The sequence below is a fragment of the Marmota monax genome, unplaced genomic scaffold (genome assembly GCF_021218885.2).
Source record: "Marmota monax isolate L192 unplaced genomic scaffold, Marmota_monax_Labrador192_F-V1.1 WCK01_AAM20220418_F8-fsc00261, whole genome shotgun sequence".
NCBI classification, from domain to species: domain Eukaryota; kingdom Metazoa; phylum Chordata; class Mammalia; order Rodentia; family Sciuridae; genus Marmota; species Marmota monax.
The window spans coordinates 1,772,684-1,792,485 of NW_026695225.1; the positions used below are offsets into that span (position 1 = coordinate 1,772,684).

The following is a 19,802-nucleotide window of genomic DNA, read 5'->3' on the forward strand; positions in this document are numbered from 1 at the left end:
TGAGCCCAAGTTCAAGGCCAGCCTCAGAAACTTAGCAAGGCCCTAAGCAGCTTAGTAATATCGTGTCTCAAAATGAAAAGTAAAATGGGCTTTGGATGTAGGTCAATGGTTAAGCACCCCTGCTTCAATCCCTGATACCCTCCCAAAAGTTACATATTACTACAACTAGAAAAGTGTGGAGGTTTCCAACACATAGAAATGAGGGATATTTGAGGAGATAGAAATTCTGATTACCCTTACTTGATCATTGGACATTATATACATGTATCAAATTATCATATATACCCAATAAATGTTTACAAATGTTACGTGTCAATTTTGTTAAAAACTTACATATTAATAATGTAGTTTTACTGTTTATCTTCATTCTTAGGTGGTGTCATACCTTATTTTCTGAGAAAATGGAAGCAATTGAGAGAGAATTTCCACATTCTCATACCACCAAATTGATGGATCCAACTATATGGTACACAAAATTCTGCCTCATCATTGCTTTTAACAAAAACACTTCCACTTTTGTCCAGGATCCCTAAACAAGGATTAAAACTATCACCCTTTAAAAAAATAAATAAAAACCCTTCCTAAACACCACAACCACCCTCCTCATTCCCCAACCTCCATTATTAGTTATCTACTGCTGGGCAACAATGACAACAACAACAAAATCTCTAAAACGTATCAGCTGAAAACAATGTACACTTTCTTACAGTTTGTGTCAGAAATGTGGGGGCAGGTCAGATGGCAGATGTAGCACAGGTACTCTGATGAGGCTGTGATCAAGCTATGTATTTGTTTACTCACAAAGTCATTGGCAGGACGTGGTCAATAGTCCACCAGGACGTAGTCCTTTGTGAAATATTGGCAATTGTATAGAGGGCCTTAAGTTCTTATCATAACTTTCGAGCCTCTCCCTACAGTAGAGAGTGCTCTGCTACCTGACAGCTTGCTCCCCACCAGACAGGAAGATAGAGGGAGAGAGGGACAGTGAGGGGGTGGGGGGAGAGAGAAATGCCACAGAAAATATTACACTTTTTTGTAAATTCAACTTAAAAGTTGAACTGTGCCACACTCCAATCTTAGAAGTGAGTCTAAGAATTTAAGGGGAGAGGATTACATAGGAGTATGAATACCAGGAGGTAGGGAATCATGGGAGAATAGTTTGGGACTGAGACTAGTAATACTGCCTCAGCTGCTGTCATAGTCCTTGGCCTCCCTTCCTAGCTAGCTTAACACCCTAAAGGGCAATGCCTTAGTCAATTTTTGCTGCCATGATAAAATACCCATAGAGTGGGTAATTTATAATTACAATAATAGAAATTTATTTCTCATGGTTCTGGAGACTGGAAAGTCCAAAACTAAGGTGTCAACAGATTCAGTGTCTGATGGGGGCTTCTTTTCAGCTTCTAAGATGACACCTTGTTGTTTTGTCTCCAGAGGGAATAAATACTGTGTCCTCACATGGTAGAAGGAATGGAAGAGCAAAAGGGAACTCTGAACTAACTGTAGTTTCTTTCAGAACACTACTAATCCCATTCATGCAGGCAGAGCCTGAAGACCCCACTTTTAAATACTACTACATTGAAGATTAAGTTTCAATATGAATTTTGTAGGGTCACAAACACTCAAACTGTAGCATGTAGCTACTATTAAAAAGAAAGAAAGAAAAGAAGCATTGGTGAAGATGTAGAGAAATTTGAATTCTATTCACTGTTATTAAGATTGTATAATGATGCAGCTACTATAGAAAACAGGACAGCTCCTCAGAAAGGCAACACAAGAAAATCCAACAATAGTTAATGACTGATGAAAATAGATGTGAAAATTCTTAATAAAATACTAACAAGCTGAATTCAATAACACATCAAACAGATTATACATCATGACTGAGCATGATTGAGCTTAATTCCTAAACGTTATAGCCTGTACTTGTCATTTTCTCACCTCACATACCTGTTTTTACTCCTTCCACTTCATTGAAACAACTTTGACTTTGACAAATCCACTGATTATTCCCAGCCCTTATGCTAAGGAATTATCAACAGCTTCTGATGTTGGAAATCACATCCTCCTTGAAACAATTGCTACATATGGGTTTTAGGACTCCAGTTCTAAATCTATAAGAGCAGCCTAGGCTTAACATCTCCAAAGTTTTTGATCAAATTCTCCAAAATTAGATGTGAGTCTGGATAAAATAATATAAGGAAAAGAAGATTCCCAAGGGTATACCTCTCAGTAACGTACTTCCTCCAGACATACCCTACCTGTATACAGTTGTCACCCATTAATCCATTCAAATTATTAATCCATTTGATGGATTAACCCTCTGATTAGGACATAGCTCTCATAATCTAACCTTACTACCTTTAAAAAAGGGCTGGGGATGTGGCTCAGTTCAATCCCCAGTACCAAAAAAACGTAAATGGAAATATTAAAAGGCCTTAGAATAGCTAAAACAATTTTCAATAAGAGGAACAATGTTAGAGGATGTACCTCATCAATCTCAAAACACTATAACACTACAGCAATCAAGACATTGTGGTATTGACGTAAGAATAGGCATATCCTTTTGTCAATGGAACAAAATAAGGAGTCCAAAAATAGATCTATAAATATAGAGTTGATTCATTTTGACAAAGGTGCAAAGGCAATTCTGGGGAGAAAAGATAGTATTTTAAACAAACTGTGCTGAAACAATTAGATGCAAAAACAAGTGGCCTGATGTTTTTATCAGGTAATATATAAAAATTAACTTGAACTGAATCATAGACCTAAATTTTAAATCTGAAAACTATAATACTTCCAGGAAAAGACATAAGAGACAATCATTGTGACCTAGGGTTAAGCAAAGCTTTCTGAAATAGGATACAAATATGTGCATGAAACCACAAAAGAAAATTTGGTCAATTGAACTTCATTGAAATTTAAAAGTATTGCTCTTCAAGGTACATGGTTAAGAAAATGAAGAGGTAATCCTTAGACTTGGAGACGTAGTTGCAAAACATTCTGATAAAACATGTATTTCTATATTATATAAAGAACTCTTACAATCCCACAAGAGGATAAATGATCCAATTAAAAATGTGCAAAAGATTTGATGAGATATTCCACAAAAGTATGCATGGGATCAGTAAGCACATGCAAAGATGGCCAGTATCGTAAGTGGAATATATGATAAGTGTACCTTTCACAAACTGGTGGTAAGATATACAATAGTATAACATAACATGTGTGATGGTCTGGGTTCAATACTCAGCACCACACACATTTTTATTAAAATAAATTACAAATTTTTATTAAAATAAACGTGCAGTGGGCTGGGGTTGTAGCTCAGCAGTACAGAGGTCACCTAGCATGTATGAGGCCCTGGGTTTGATCCTCAGCACCACATATAAATAAATAAAATAAAGGTATTGAGTCCAACTGCAACTAAAAAATAAAAATAAATAAACATGCAGTTGTATTACTCAGCGATCCTACATTTTTGCTTTTACCCAGGCAAAATAAAATCCTATATGCACAAATAGATTTGTATCTGAAAGATCATAGCCACTTTGCTGATAATACCCAAACTATAAATCATACAAATATCCATCAACACATCAATACACTGTAGCATTATTCCACAGTGAAAAGGAATGAACTCATACATGTTATGACATGGATGAACCTCAAAAATATTAGATTGGTCAAAAGAAACCAGACAGAGTGGATACTATATTATTTCATTTATTTAAAACTTCAGACAAAAAGGCTACATTAGATATATTAGGGAAGGGGATGTTAGCATGATGAAACTTTTAATGGCAGAAAGATAGTTTTGGGGATAATAGAAAAGTTTTACATCTTCATTGTTGTGATGATCACATGAGTTTCAGTCAGCTTTTTCACTGCTGTGACTAAAAGACCTGACCAGAACAATTGTAGAGGAAGACAAGTTTGAGGGCTCACAGTTTCACAGGTCTCAGTTCATAGAAGGCTGATTCAATTCCTTGGGGGCCAGAGAGGATGAACATCACGGGGGAAGAGAGTGACAGAGGGAAGCAGCTCATATGATGATCAGAAAGCAGAGAGAGAGACTCCGCTCACCAGATACAAAATATATACCCCCAATTCACGCTCCCCATGCCTACCTCCTCCAGGCACAGCCCACCTTCAGTTACCACTCAGTTAATACCATCAAGGGTTTTATTTACTGATTAGGTTAAGACTCTCATAACCCAATCATTTCACCTCTGAATATTCTTGCATTATCTCATATAATAGCTTTTAGGGGATACCTCACATCCAAACCATAACATGAATAAATCTGTCAAAACTCAACAAATGCACAAAGTTGTATTGTAGATGAATAATACTTCAATAAACTGTACTTTTTGAAAATAAAATCTGTTTTGACAACCGAGGAGGTAACAGTATGATTTTTCCTGTTGATGATTTAGTGTGAGAAAGATATTTATAAATTTCATAATATTTGCCCTCCTTGCATTTCTGAAGTGAAGCACAATTTATCATATTTTCTTCACTTACTTTCTTGCTAATTTTCAGTTTTTAGGATTTTCTTTAAGAATTTTGCATCTATATTCAGGAAATTCATTTGTGATTTTATTTTTCTATATTTGTCAAATCTTAATATCATGATCATAATAGCAGTGTAAATAAAGTTGGAAGCATTTGTAGAAAAAAATTTAGAAGTTGTTAAATAACATTGATTTTTTTTCCTTGAAGGCACATAAAATCTGTGTACAATATCGTTTAAGGATGCTGTTCTTTGATTTTTTTGCTGTCTCATTGCTATTGTGTGTCTATATTTTCTACAATCCTATAAATTGTTTTTTACCTTGAATTATATTTTGTGTCATTTGATTTTGTTTCTAGCAAGATTTTTTACCTTTCTTCTAGTCTTTATTTTCTGTTATGTGAAATATCAAATTAGTTATCATTACCAAAATAAAAACCAAGTTCATATGTAAATCCATGCTTAATTTCCAAATAACATGTTTCTTCTCTTCCCAGCTTATCCATCCCCAAGATTATGATATACTTTCTTAGGGATGTTGTGTGTGTCTAGGTTTTTATTATTTAGTAAGATTGCTAGTGACACATATAGCATAGCAACATTGACAACAATAATCACACATTAAAAGAAAACTAAAAATAATTTATTTGTTCATATAATTATAAAGGTCAAGAATAGCACACTGAGTAAGAGGAACTATTGCTATAAACAAAACAAAACAAACAAACAAACAAAACAACTTAATTAGATTGTCCCTGTTTGGGATATGTGCCCACTTCTGAACCAACCATATTGAATCAGGAAATAGTAGGCTGGGGCCAGGTCAGGGCCATGTACTTCACTCATACAGTGGTCCAAAGAAGGGTCAACTCCATTAGAAGCACACCAAATGGGTTCCCAAAAGAAACAAGTGGTTCTGTTACTGAGGAAGAAAGGGAATCAGAAATGTGCCAGGCACTGTAATATACTCTCACCAATTGCACACTGGTATGCATACATTTGTCCTTATCTCTCTTTCCCCTGTGGTCCCTGGTATTAGTTCATAGCCTGACATAAAAGTTAGACATTTTTTTCCTGTTCATATTTTGCAAGAACTATTTATTACACCAAAAATATGTTGTATAACTTTGTGTAACCTGATTTTTGAGTGACCTGGGCTCAGTTGGGACTGGAGGAAGTTCTTTGACTATTTCTCAACAGTTCTTATTAAACTTTCTCCAGCAGTTTGCTCATTCTTCTCAGAAAAAAATATTGGGCATGTTCCATAGCTCTTCTGGTCATTCTAGGGCAACAAGAAAGCCCTCCAGTGACTTTCAGGTAATGAAGAGGCCAGTTCAATGCAACACCAATGTCCCAAACCTCATTCACCTTAAAATATCTCCACTTTCCCAACTTGTGGGTACCACAGCCTGGTAAATCAGAGGAGAAGGGAAGTTTGGTGCTTTCTAATTATTTCTTTCTCCAATTCTATCCAAACTTACAAGCTTCCATAATGTGGAACTTCAACAATCAATCACAAGGGTGAAAGAAAAGAGGTCAAGAAAGTAGAAAAAAATATTTCCCTATATTTCTTATGTTCATATTTAGTTTCTTATTTTATACTGTCCATTTTTTAAGAATAACCAGTAGAAACAGAAGTTATCTAAAATTTGTTTTCTTTCCTTCTACAAATCATTTAAAAAATATGTCCTTTCTCTTGAAAGCAGAGATCATCCACGATTATTATTTCTGCATTTGCCACATTTGGTAAACACAATAGATTTGATTCACCAAAGGCATTCATAATACATATTTACCTTGCTTTCCTTCATTATAAAAGCAGATTATCTAAAATACCTTGCCAGTCTTGCTTCCAGCTGAGTGTGGCTATGTGACACAGTCTCTAGCCAATAAAACACAAGCAAATGTTTCTGAGTAAGACTTACTAGAAACTTTTTATGTGAAATATTAAGTATTTAGGCATGGGTGTACACTAAATTAGCATGTTCTTGAAGTAAATTATGTATTTCTGCCTAAAATTCAGATGTGAAGCTTAGGGATACAGTTATGAAGGGAAAATCCATGCACTAAGGCTAGTAGAGCAAGAAGATAGAAAAATCTTGAATCTCTGTTGTTGTCCTTGAGTGCTGCATAAGCCCCGGATTGTCTACCTGTGGTCAGTTAATCTCTGAAATATAAGGCCTTTCATACTTTTAGTCATTGTTAGTCAGGTTTTCTCATATACACAGAACAAACGTAAGTGGATTTTCCTTGTATAGATTCAATATCTACCAGATGGCTATTGACATTTTTCTATCACATATTACAATGGAGAGTGGACTGAAAACTATTAAAAATAACAACTAGTGAAGAAGGTAGAGCAAAGAATAGAGAAAGTGTTGGTGTTTTGAGAAGCTACATAAAGAATTTTTTTTGTGTGATGTCTTCCCTCTGTTTAGTAAAGCCACTGAGATGTGTGACAGCTTTCTGTGTTCATGTGCCTTTTTTGTTACCCTCCATTTGATGGCTCTTCCTGGCCTTCTTCCTAGAGCTGTTATCAGAAATGCAGCCATCTGTACAGCTGGCTATCTGCTCTTGGTAGCAATGTACATCCTGCAACCTTCCAGGGTAGTTGTTTGTTGATACTATGGCTCTTCATTGTCAAAGGGGACTCAAGGAGGTTTGTTTCACATTTGTTCTAAGGTCCATTCTTGCCTGCAGCCCTTGCCCTTCCAAATGAGGTGATGAAAATTGACCATTGCTAGGATCACCTCTTTCTATGGTCCTGAATGCACAGTGCCTTTTCAGAAGACATTTCACAGTACAATATTCCCCTCTTCAATATGCTGATATATTCCTAACATTTAGAAAGAATTCTTTGAAATTTTACTATGTGACTAGCACCCTTACCTGGTTTCCAGAAACAAAACAAGTCCCCTGCCATCTTTTTAAATTTCTTTAGTTGTTCAATTGGTGCCTATTTAGGAAGACACTTTTGTTCAAGCCCCTTTCTTATACAGGGTTCCTGAAGTTGGCTTTAAACTTATGAAAGTATGTAAACATTAAGAAATAAAATTAAATATCTCAGTTTCAAATACAAATGATCTGCTTCATAACACTTGACAATGACACTAATGCATGTCAATCCAGTCAGTGTGGAACAGTTTGAAGTGCCCTGGTCTGGAAGCTAAAGGCTTGCTTACTAGGTGTATACTAGGGGCAAGAGATTTCAATTTCTCCATTTCCTCATCTGCAAGCAAATATTTGGTTTCAGTTTTCATCCAAAATTACATTGTAGAACAGTAAATTGTCTGATGTCTGCAGTGTGAACCTCAGGAATAATGAATAGAGCACAGGGGAAAGAAGAGGGCATGTTTTCAAGGCACAAAATAGCAGACAATATCCTAAGATTTCTTTGAGCTCCAATATTCTAGTACATGATTTCTTTCAGTGTGTGACATTTCTTAGAAATACCACGCTCAAAAAATGAGATGCCTCATTTTCATGAATTAAATATAGATAGGTAGATGATACATAGATATAGATAAAGATAGATTTACAATGTATATTATATATGGTGGCTATTTTAATTTGGCAATTTTTATATTTCTATGTTTGAGCCTTTCTGAATTTCATATATTTTCTACAGAGTCACATATTATATGTCTAACAATACATGCAAAAGGAAAATCATCCTTTCTTTTCCTATAATGACATGCTCATTTAGGTAGGGGTTGTCCAACAAAGACACTGGGATAGTTAATATGCTGGTGTCAGTTTCCAAAAGGTATAATACAATAATAGAAGCAGCAGCAATAACAAAAACAGTGATAATAAACATTAAGCTCTTATTCAAGCCCTATTTTGTGTTTTAGACTTTTATTTTGTTATATAAGATAGTTAATATTTCTCATTTACCACGTGCCAAGACCTGTTCTAACATCTTCAATTCAATTTTATTTAATTCAATTTTTATAAGAAACCTATAAGAACATTACTATTATTATCCATAATTAATATTTAAAGAAACTTAGGAATATGGAGATCTACATCATCAGAATGACCCACCATCACATGAAACAGAGGAGAACCACAGAAAACCAAAGATCTCTAAAACAATCAAGTAGTTTTAGTAAACTCACAAAGTTGTACAACCAACACCACTATCCAATTTCAGAATATTTCAGTTCCCCAAGAGGAAACTCTATACCTATCAGCAGTTACTTCCCTAAACTTTCCTTACTCTGGTGCCTAGCAACTATTAATCTATTTCCTGTCTTATGGATTTGCCTCTTCTGGATATTTCATATAGATGGAATTATACAATATGTGGCCTTTCATGTCCACCTTCTTTTACTTAGCATCATGTTTTCAAGGCTCTTTCATGTTGTCAATGTGTGAGTTTTTTGTTCCCTTTATTGTATGAATATGCAACATATTATTATCAGTCAGTTGGTGTCATTTGCCCTTTTTAGTTATTGTGAATGATGCTGCTATGAACATTCATGTACAGATTTTAATATGTTTCATTTCTACTAAGCATATACCTAGTAGTGGAATTGCTATGTCGTGTGATAACTTCACAATTAACTTTTTGAAGAATTACCAGACTGTGTTTCAAAGTGGCTATCACATTTTACATTCCAACTATCAGTGTATGAAGGTTCCATATTCTTCACATCCTCACCAATGTGTTTATTATTTTTTCCTAACCATTTTAGTGAATGCCTTTATTGCAATCTCATTGTGATTGTGACTTGCATTACCCAAATGACTACAAAGTTGAGCATTTTTCATGTACTTATTAGCTATTTTTCTGCAGTCTTGGAAGGAATGACTATTCAAATCATTTCACTACATTTAAGTGGGTCTTTTTGTTGTTGAGTTGTAATGGTTATTTATATATTCTGGATCCAAGTCTCTTACCATATATATGATTTGCAAATATTTCCTCCAATTCTATAGGCTTCCTTTTCACTTTCTTTATAAAAATTTGGAAGCACAAGTTTTTTTATAAGCACTTTGATGTGGCCAATTTATTCCTGTTTTTGTCTCTTGTGCTCCTGGTGTCCTATTTAATAAGACTTTGACTCATCTAGAGTTACAAAGATTAATACCTATGGTTTCTTCTAAAAGTTTTAAGGTTTTAATTTTTCATATTTAAGTGTAAATGTAAATGGGCTCATATATACATTTGGAGTTAATTTTTATGAATTTTGTGAGCTAGTTATCCAACTTTATTCTTTTGTGTATAGATATCCAGTTGTCCCAGAATCTTTTATTGAAAAACTCATATTTATTCATTGAATTGTCTTGGCACTGTTGATGAAACTCAACTGACATTAAACCGAAGGGCTTAGTTTTATACTCGCAATTGTCTGACATTGATCTATATCCTTATGGCATTATCACACTGTCTTGATTACTGCAGCTTTGTTAATTTTTGTTCTTATTTTGGCCATTTAGTCTCTTGCATTTCCCTATAAGTTTCAGTATAAGCTCTTGAATTTTAGTACAAAAAGGTTGATGTACAATTCCGTATTCCTAAGTTCCTTTAAATGTTAAATATGGATAATAATAGTAAGCATTGAGTCTGTGGATAATTTGGGGGAATGTTGTTAAGTTTTATGAGGCAGCTTGGTTAATGCTGTTGTTTAATCAAGTAACAATGTCAGTGTATCTATACAGGTGTTTTGTAGATATGGTTAAAAAACCTTTAGTGCACTTTAAGGAGATCTTTTACAATGTGGATGGAGGGCTTTAAGCAACAAGTTTGCTAGGCCTAAAGAGTATAAATAGGTTTCTTGGAAAGAAAAAAATTCTCTCAAGCTTCAACATCAATTCCTGCTTGACTTTCCAGCTTGTCTGCCCTGAAGATGTTGTATAACAGCCCCCCCCATAATTATGCAAGTTAACTCCTTGAAACAAATAAATGTCTTTATAAATATTTTTTTCTCTCTCCTCCCTTTATGACTGCTCTCCCTATTGATTCTTTTTCCCTGGAGAATCCTGACTGATACAAAGACTGTATGTTTAATATGTCAAAATATACTCTACTGTCATGTATATCTAAAAAACAAATAAAAAAATCAAAGAATATAGCTATCTTAAAAATATGAAGTCTTCTAACCCAGAAACATATACTGTCTTTTTATTTATTATACCTTTTCATTCAGCAGTGATTTATAATTTCCACTGTACAATAGTTGCACTTTTTTTGTTTCTGAGTATTTTATTCTTCTTGATGCTATTGTAAATGGAACTGTTTTTGTAGTTTCATTTTAGATTATATATTGATATGGTATAGAAATACAATAGATTTTTGTATATTAATTTTATAACGTAACAATGTTGAATCCATTTATTAAATCAATAGTTTTTGGTAAATGCCTTTTCTCTATACAAGTTCATGCCTTCTGACAATAAAGATAGTTTTACTTCTCTTTCAATCTGAATTCCTTTCATTTTTTTTCTTGCCTAATTGCACTGGCTAGAAACTACAGTAATTTTTTTTTTTAAATGGAGGTAGCAGATGTCTTGTTCCTGATGCTAGAGATAGTTTTCCATCTTTCCCCAACAACCACAGTGGGAGTTATAAGATTCTCATGATATTCTTTATCAAAGAAATGTCCCTTTTAAGCTTCGTATTTTCAGTGTTTTTTTTATAATGAAAGTGTGTTGAATGCTGTCAAATGTTTTTTTCCTACATCTATTGAGATGGTTGTTTTTCCCCTTACTAAATTAATATTCTACATTATATTTTCTTATATTTACATGTCAAATTGCATTCCTGAAATAAATCCTGCTTGTTCATCCTTTCTGTATGTTTCTGGATTTAGTTTGCTAGTATAATTTTTAGGATTTTTGAATCTTTACTAATAAAGGATATGGATCTGTTTGTGCTTCAGGTAATTTGGAGTTTCATTGGTATGTGCATATATACCTGTAATTGTTATGTCTTCTGGATTGATTGATCCCTTTATAGAATGTCCATTCTTTCTAGTCTCAAGTTTTGTCTTAAATTATTTTCTAGTATCAGTACAGCCACTCATCCTATATTATGGTTACTTCTAGCATAGTATACACACACACACACACGCACACACACACACAATGCATACTATATGACAATATTTTGTACCAAAACATAATGTTTGTGAATGTAATGGTCATGTATTTTGAAATGTTCTTAAGATCCGTGAAACTCAAATGCTGTTCAAGCTGTTTTGTTTCTATTCTTTTACTCTCCATAATTTAATCTTAGACTCTAACGTGTGTTCTTTTAGATAGCCGATGTCTAAAATATGCATTTTCTCCATTCTTCTAATCTATGACTTTGAAGTAGAGATTTAAATCCATTTATTTATTTTTTATATTTATATTTTATTTGTAGTTGGACCCAATATCTTTATTTATTTATTTTTATGTGGTGCTGAGGATTGAACCCAGGGCCTCGCATGTGTGAGGCAAATAGTCTGCTGCTGAGCCACAGCCCAGCCCCTCCATTTATTTTTGATTGTGGAAAAATATACAATTTAAGTTATCACTTTAAATATTTTAAACTGTACAATTTACTTCCGTTAATATGTTTCTATCGTTATACAATTATCACCCTTCTCCACTTCCAGAACTTTTTTTATATTCTCACACTGAAACTCTATTTTTTCACATTTTTATTTTTGATGAATACAACTTACCTATTTTCTTCTTGTTATCTGTGCATTCAGTGCCATGTCCAATCCATTTATTTTAAAATTTTTTGATTGACACATGGCAATGGTACATATTCATGTGGTACAATGTGATAATTTGATACATGTATATATAGAATATGTAATGATCAAGTCTGTAATTAGCATTTCTATCTCTTTCAACATTTAGCATTCCTTTGTATTGGAAACCTTAAAACTCTTCACTTTTAGTTCTTTATCAGCTATGTAATAAATTGTTGTGCACTGTAGTCACCCTATTGTGTTGTAGAACAACAGAACTTATCATTCTTTTTAATATTTATTTTTTTTTAGTTGCAGATGAACACAATGTCTTTACTTCATTTTTATGTGGTGCTGAGGATTGAACCCAAAGCCTCACGTGTGCTAGGCAAGTGCTCTACCACTGAGCCACAACCCCAGCCCTGGAACTTATCATTCTTATCTAATTGTATTTGGTACCTGTTATCCAACCTTCCTCTATCTCCCCTCCCCTTGCCCTTCTTAGCCTCTAATAATCATTATTCAAGTCTACATTTCTCTGAAATAAAATTAAATCTTCTATTATATGATAGAGAATATGCAGTACTTGTTTCTCTTTGCCTGAATTATTTCACTTAACATAATGTCCTCCAGTTATTTCTGCATGCCACAAATGACAGGGTTTAATTCTTTTTTATTGTTGAACAGTATCCCACTGTGTACATATGCTACATCCTTTATCCATTTTCCCATTGATGTATAGCTCTGTCAAGTCCATATCTTGGCTATTATGAATAGTGCTGCAATAAACATGGCTATGAAGATGTCATTTTCAGAAAGTTATTTCATTTCCATTAAATATATATTCAGTAGTGGGATAGCCAATTCATTTATTTTTAAGGTCATTACTAATATGGTAGAACTGACATCTGCCATTTTGCTGTTTTCTATGTCATATCTTTTTTGTCCCTCTGCACCTTTGTTACTGTCGATTTTTGTCTTAAATGGCTATTTTTACTGTATGACTTTAATTTCCTTGTCACTTCTTGCTACATTTTCAAAGTTTTAGTGCTTACCCTCAGAATTCCAATCAATGCTGTATTTTAGATTAATAATGAACTTGGTAGCATATGAAAAGTTCGTTCCTACATATCTGTTCCCTTCCCCCTTGTGCTATCACTGGCACACATATTCAGTCTTTTTATATTATACATCCAACAGTTGTATAGCATTTATCATACCCTCAGTATGTCTACTGAACACTCTAGACTGAGAGTTTGTAGAAAGCAGAACCTATGCATTTTGTTTCCAGCACAGTTGAGCCACATGGTATTTTACTTACTGATGTGACTCCAAGGACTTTTGAAGCTCTCTGTAGCCACACCTCCCTGAGAGTAGGAGGTAACAAGAATTATGTAGTGCCTTGCTCCATAACACACACACACACACACACACTATATGGCAGTATTTTGTACCAAAACATAATATGTTTGTGAATGTAATGGTCATGTACTTTGAAATGTTAAGATCCTTGAAACTCAAACGCTGTTCAAGATGTTTTGTTCAGCTATTTTACATTACAAGAGTAGATAGTCTTTGAGAACTAATTCATTCTGGTTTTAAGATTTTTAAAGAAAAGAATGCTTGGATTGTAAACATCCTGTTTGTATAAGGGTATGAGTGACACAGAGTTTTTCATGTGTGAAGAACTGAATGGTTAATTCCAATTATAGTCCCACTTTATTAGTCTCAGTAAGGAGATTAATCCTTACAAAATCCCCCTGTTGCTGAACCCAGAATCTCTCTTTTGCTATGAGATTGACTCAGCCTCAACCCATTTATCTTTGTGTGAATGCTTTATCCAGCCTTGGTAACATGCCATGCAGCAACATTTTATGAATTAATAAATACCCACAGTGCCAACAAGCTGAGCCATTGATTCAAAGAAACAGAGTTTTTACCAAAGCATCGCTCCGTACATTTTAACTCTAATTGTTAACCTTACACAGCATCAAAAACATTATTATGAATGCACACAATTATTTAGAGTACAAAATGTGCAGACATACTAGCATGTTGTGAGGCATACCCAGGCAAAATTCCTTAGTGTGCAGAAGACATGTGTCATAACTGCCAGGTCAGCTTCTGAAGCTTGAGATCCCTGGATTTCTAATCTGGCTGTTCTCGTGTCCCTACTGAATAAACACATGGTCATCTTTCCAGAACAAAGCATCTCTGCAAACTTTAGGAGGCACATCTGTGTTTGTACACGTGTGTGTGTGTGTGTGTGTGTGTGAGAGAGAGAGAGAGAGAGAGAGAGAGAGAGAGAGAGAGAGAGAGAGGAGAGAGAGAGTGGGGGAGAAATGTTTATATGAAAGACAAGAGGCAGAGTGAAACAAAAACTAATAAAAAGGAGAAATTGAAGTGTTATTTGGTCAGTTTAGAATTCTAAAGTGAAAATCATCCATATTGTATGTTCTACAAAAACTTCCTGCATGATGACAGAATTACAGCTTTTACAAACATCTTTGAGAATGTCCACATAGAAAACCAAGCATGGTGACCTGAACTTGTAGTCCCAGCTACTCAAGGAGCTGGGGTAGAATTACTTGAGTCCATGTGTTCAAATGAAACCCCCATTTCATAATACATGTAAATACCAAAAATACCCACATAGAAGTTGTAATGTCCCCCCAAATGATGCGATGTATACTTTTCTGCATTCATTAGCATAAATGTGATGAGAAAGACCAGACATTTGTACTCATGAGATATTAGCAAAAGAGCTGATTTTGCATAGATAGTTTTCTATGCAACAAATCCAAATCAAACTCTAAATAATGGTATGGTGTTTAGAGATTAAAATGACCCAGGATGTGGTTCAGGAAAGAATTATTCCCCAGTGCTTTTACATTTAAGGTGGAACTCTTTCTTTCTCCTTCCTTCCTTCCTTCCTCCCTCCCTTCCTCCCTCTCTCTCTCTCTCTCTCTCTCATAAAGAACAGTCCAAATTTAGAGACATATATTTTTGAGTATACAATAGCTTGTAGCAGTCTTATTAAAGAGAAGGGGAATGCCTAGGGTCAGAGCATGGCAGCTAGGTGTTTTCATTCTAAGGTAGCTAAATGCATGAAGTCAAACCACGGACCACATCTTTGTGGACAGAACAGTGAAAGCATGTCATGCTGTCCTTGTAAATATGGAGTCCTAGTGGCCTTCCCTAACTACAATTCACAAGTTGTTTCTGTAATTGGAAATGATCATGTATTATGGCACTGCCATATCCTTGTATAGATTTTTTTGTGGCAGCAATAGGATCCTGCTATAATCAATACTTAAAATGTAGAAGTGGCTTTGAATAGAGGTTGGAGGTATTTTGAGAAACAGAATAGAAAAAGTGTATGTTGTTTTGAAGTGACTGCTGGTAGAGACATGGATATTCTTTATAATGTGTGGTCAAGTGCTATGCCACAGAACAATTGTTTTCAAGCTTTGGTAGAAATCATATTCAGGAGATTTCCACCCAAGCATAAAAATGCAGAAAAATTAAAATGACCATAGGTAGTTCAGATACCCACAAAGGTTTTGAAGTCTGCACTCCAGTGTTAATTGGTACTATGTATGCCCAATCCTTATATAGCTTTATGTACAGATTTGTTTATCTCAGCATTTCACCAAGTTAAGCAGAGCTCTTCAACATGTTTTTTCTCCCTCAGAATATGTGCTAATGCACACTTCATTTTTACAAGAAAGTTTACTTTTTTTCTTACTAGGTCTTCAATATCTCCTGTCTTTTTTGTTTGTTTGTTTTAAGACAAGGTCTTGCTCAATTGCGCAGGCTGCCCTGGAACTTGTGATCCTATGACTTAATTAAAGATCCTAGCCTCTAAAGTTGCTAGGATCCCAGGCATGAACCACCATGCCCAGTTTTAATGTACACTTTAAATCTGAGGAAGGGAAGAGTGTATGCCAATGGTTGTCAAAGTGTCGTTCCTCAGGATCAACAGTCTCAGCATCACCTGGGAACTTGTTAGAAATGCTAAGTCTTGGGCCTATGTCAGACCTACTCAATCAGAAGCTCTGGAAGTCAGTCCAGCAATCTGAGTCTTATAAATCTTCCAGGTGATATTGTAGTGTTTTCCAAAACTATTTGACTACAGAATCTTTTGTCTTTCACCAAGGATATGGTAGGACTAATATTTTCTGCCATGATGTGTGCATGTGTGTGACCAAGGGAGGTGTGTGAAAGTGGTGTCATCACTTACAGATAAGTTTCTTTGAGAAATTTTTATTGATTTGTTTAAGTACCTCCTTCTTTTAAAAACAACTTGAGGCAGCTTAAAAAGAATACTAGGAACAAAGTATTCTTCGATATTTTCATTCTTTCCTATTTATGTCAGGTTTCCCTGAGACACCGAAGTGCTAACTTGCTAATTACCAGCATGCCTACAGTTTTCCTGAGCAATGAAAGAGCAAAACCAGCAACCTCATAATAGTCAATAAAGAAATCTTAAAGTTCTTGATGGTGTGCTGTTTTATTGGTTGAAAATTATTAAGACGTAAAGGGGGAATGGGGAACAAGTGAGAGGCTACTGGTGTTTCTATCATGTGGCAAAGGTTTCTGAGTCCAATATAGGCAGCCTCACTAAATACAGGTGTGCTTTAGAGCTAAGTCAGGATGAGTAGGACTTAAAATGGAATCTCCAGGTCACTGGGCTAGGCTGGGCTGGATTGGGTTGGGAGTTTGCGCTGAATGTACATCTTGGGAATGGGCAGCCCCCTGGCCTTGCAAAACAATGCTGCTTGGGCCACAGTTACTATTTTGTGTATGCCCTGAACACAATTATGTTTTATCTGGTCTACTATTCTTCCCTTCTGTCATGGTTTGGATGTGAGGTGTCTTCTAAAAGCTCACATGTGAGACAATGTGTAAGAAGGTTCAGAGGAGAAAGGACTGGGTTGTGAAAGCCTTATCCCAATCATTGATTTAATCCCCTGATAGGGAGGGATTAACTGAGTGGTAACTGAAGTGGTAGGGTGTGGCTGGAGGAGGGGGGAATTGGAGCATGGCTTTGGGTATATATTTTGTATCTGGAGGGTGCAGTCTATCTCTCTCTGCTTCTTGATCACCATGATGTGAGCTGCTTCCCTCTGCCCCACTCTTCCACCATGATGTCCTGCCTCACCTTGAGCCCCAAGGAATGGAGCCTGTCATCTATGGACTGAGACTTCTGAAACTGTGAGCCTCCAAATAACTTTTCCCCCTCTACGATTGTTTTGGTCAGGTCCTTTAGTCATAGCAGTGAAAAAGCTGACTGAAACACCTTCATATATCGATAATTCCCAAAGAATTCATGGTCAGGCAGTGGCAGCTTGTGGGAATGAGGTGAAAGAGATCAACACCAAACAATGTTTTCCTTCAGCTCTCAGAGATGAGAAGAACTTCAGATATTTAGTCCTGTGTATTCCCTCTACAGAGGTGAGAACTGAGAAACAGACAGGGGATATGACACTGTAAATGGTAGAAAGACTACTAGAGCACAGATCTATTTTGTGTAATTTGATTGCTGAATGGGAATGAGATTTCCTTGTACCAATATGAACGCTAAGTAAGTCCAATAAATGTACTTGAAAGATTGAACCTGTTAATATGAATGTCTAGACTGTAGATTATCTGAGGACATTGAATTTATCTACATAATTCAGTGTTTAACTCCCATTTCTAATATAGTTAATGACACCTAATGGATACTCAATAAATATATGTTGAAGGATAATCTTCTTTGAATGAATATAAAGAGTTTATTCGGTGCGTATTTGGGTATACAACAACAAATATTAAACAACTTTTTTTTTACTTTTTGTGCACAGGACAGAAAACTGCCTGTACATGCTATGTTCACTTTTGGAACACAGATTTTAACAATTATTAATGCACAAAATCTTACATATCATGCAACTCTATGCCAAGATTCCAACTTTCTTCCATGCAACAGATATGAAGATCTAAATGGAAACCTAGCTAAGTCTTAAACACTTTTCCAGTAGCAGGTATAATATATGTTGTTTAGGGGTAACCAGTCTTAACATTTCCTTGTTCACAATATTCACGTGCCAAATACAATGACAGGAGGACTTGTACATATACAGAGAAGACTTTTCTTATGTTAACAACACAAAAGACAACATCACATTTCCACAGTTCCTGTCTTACACAAGAAGCCACAACAATAGTTTAACATGATACACAAATGGAATTAAGAGAAATCTACACTTAAGGATATTCTTTTTTTTAAAGTTATCTTTACTGACCAGGGTTGACAATATAACTTAATTTCTACTCACAAAGTACAGCACAAGAACTTGACCAGAATACTACAAATCTAAATAAAATAATTGGTAAAATCACAAGAACACTGTTACCTTGAGCCTGAGATGCCAATTCAGATTCAACCCTGAATTTGGTTGATTTGGATTAGGTGACACAGAGTCAATAGAACCATTGAATTCAGAAACCATAAAGTTGCGCTATATGAAAGTAAAGAGTACAGTTGAATGAAGCATAGATAGAAAACATTAAGCCAAGAAAACAACACTGTTCACATAATTTTGTTTGCCCCTACAAAACATTTAAGCGGTTAATTTTGTTTTGTTTTGTTTTTGAAGAACAATTGTGGTCTTTTAAATTTTCTTGGTTGGAGAGCAAATTTTGATCAGCGTTAGTGCTGTGAAATATTTTTGGTTGTCATCTCCAACGTATACGTGAGATTGTGAGAAAATTTGGCAGTCCTTCTCCCAGGTTTAGTTCATTGATAATGCTTGGCATTCTTTTGCACAAGCTTTATCTCAATTACGGGGCTTTAGTATGGATGATTAGAAGGTCTAATGGCAGATAGAATAGTGAACTCTGCCTGTTTGTTTGGTAAATGTCACTGACAAATTTGAACTTTTGGGTGAAGGACTGCTAGAAGAATTCAACAGCACCTGGAGGTAAGGTTCTGTTACAGAGCCCTTGTTTTGCCCTCACTGGCTACGTTGATTCATTGTGGCTCATGGATTTGCCTCCGTTCAGCACTCCGGAGACACTTCTGCTCTTGGTTGGGGTCCCACTTCCAGATCGAGAGAACTCCGTGAGATCATGTAGTGATGGCTCCTTGTACATGGCCACTGAAATGCACATAAAGATCATGTAAAAGGCCTTCAAATCAGCACATCAATGTATTGTAGCTTTGAAAATTGCTAAGAGAATAGATGTTAAGTGTTCTCACCACAAAAAGAATATGCATGCTATGCAAGGCAATAGATACGCTAATTAGCTAAATGTAGTTATTCCACAATGGATACATTTCAAAATATCTTGTCCATGAAAAATATATACAGTTTCATTTGTCAATACAGAAATAACTAAAAAAAAAGGGAAAAAAAAAAAAACTGGGCATATCACTCCACATTGGCCAACTGTTCTTCTGGCCAAACATGAAAAATGCTGGTTTCAAGTCCTCATTACAGAGTGGATGCAATCAGATGAAGCGAAATCTGGTCTTGATGCAGTAGTGTGTCAAGAATTTTAATGCCTAACTTCTATCACTTATGTTTATATATGAGAGGATTGATGAA

The 19,802-nt window shown here is 35.3% G+C and overlaps 1 protein-coding gene across 5 annotated transcripts in view; it reads right to left on the reverse strand.

Annotated features, from left to right (window-relative positions):
* Window positions 1-17,962: 17,962 nt before the first annotated feature.
* The window catches only part of Fgf13 (fibroblast growth factor 13), a 516,319-nt gene continuing 514,479 nt past the window's right edge, over window positions 17,963-19,802 (reverse strand). For all 5 annotated transcript variants that reach the window (XM_058576056.1, XM_058576057.1, XM_046435342.2 and 2 more), the window contains one exon: window positions 17,963-19,352. In XM_058576056.1, coding sequence (XP_058432039.1) covers window positions 19,216-19,352 — 137 coding nt within the window. In that variant the 3' untranslated portion in view covers window positions 17,963-19,215. The remainder of the gene's footprint in view (window positions 19,353-19,802) is intronic.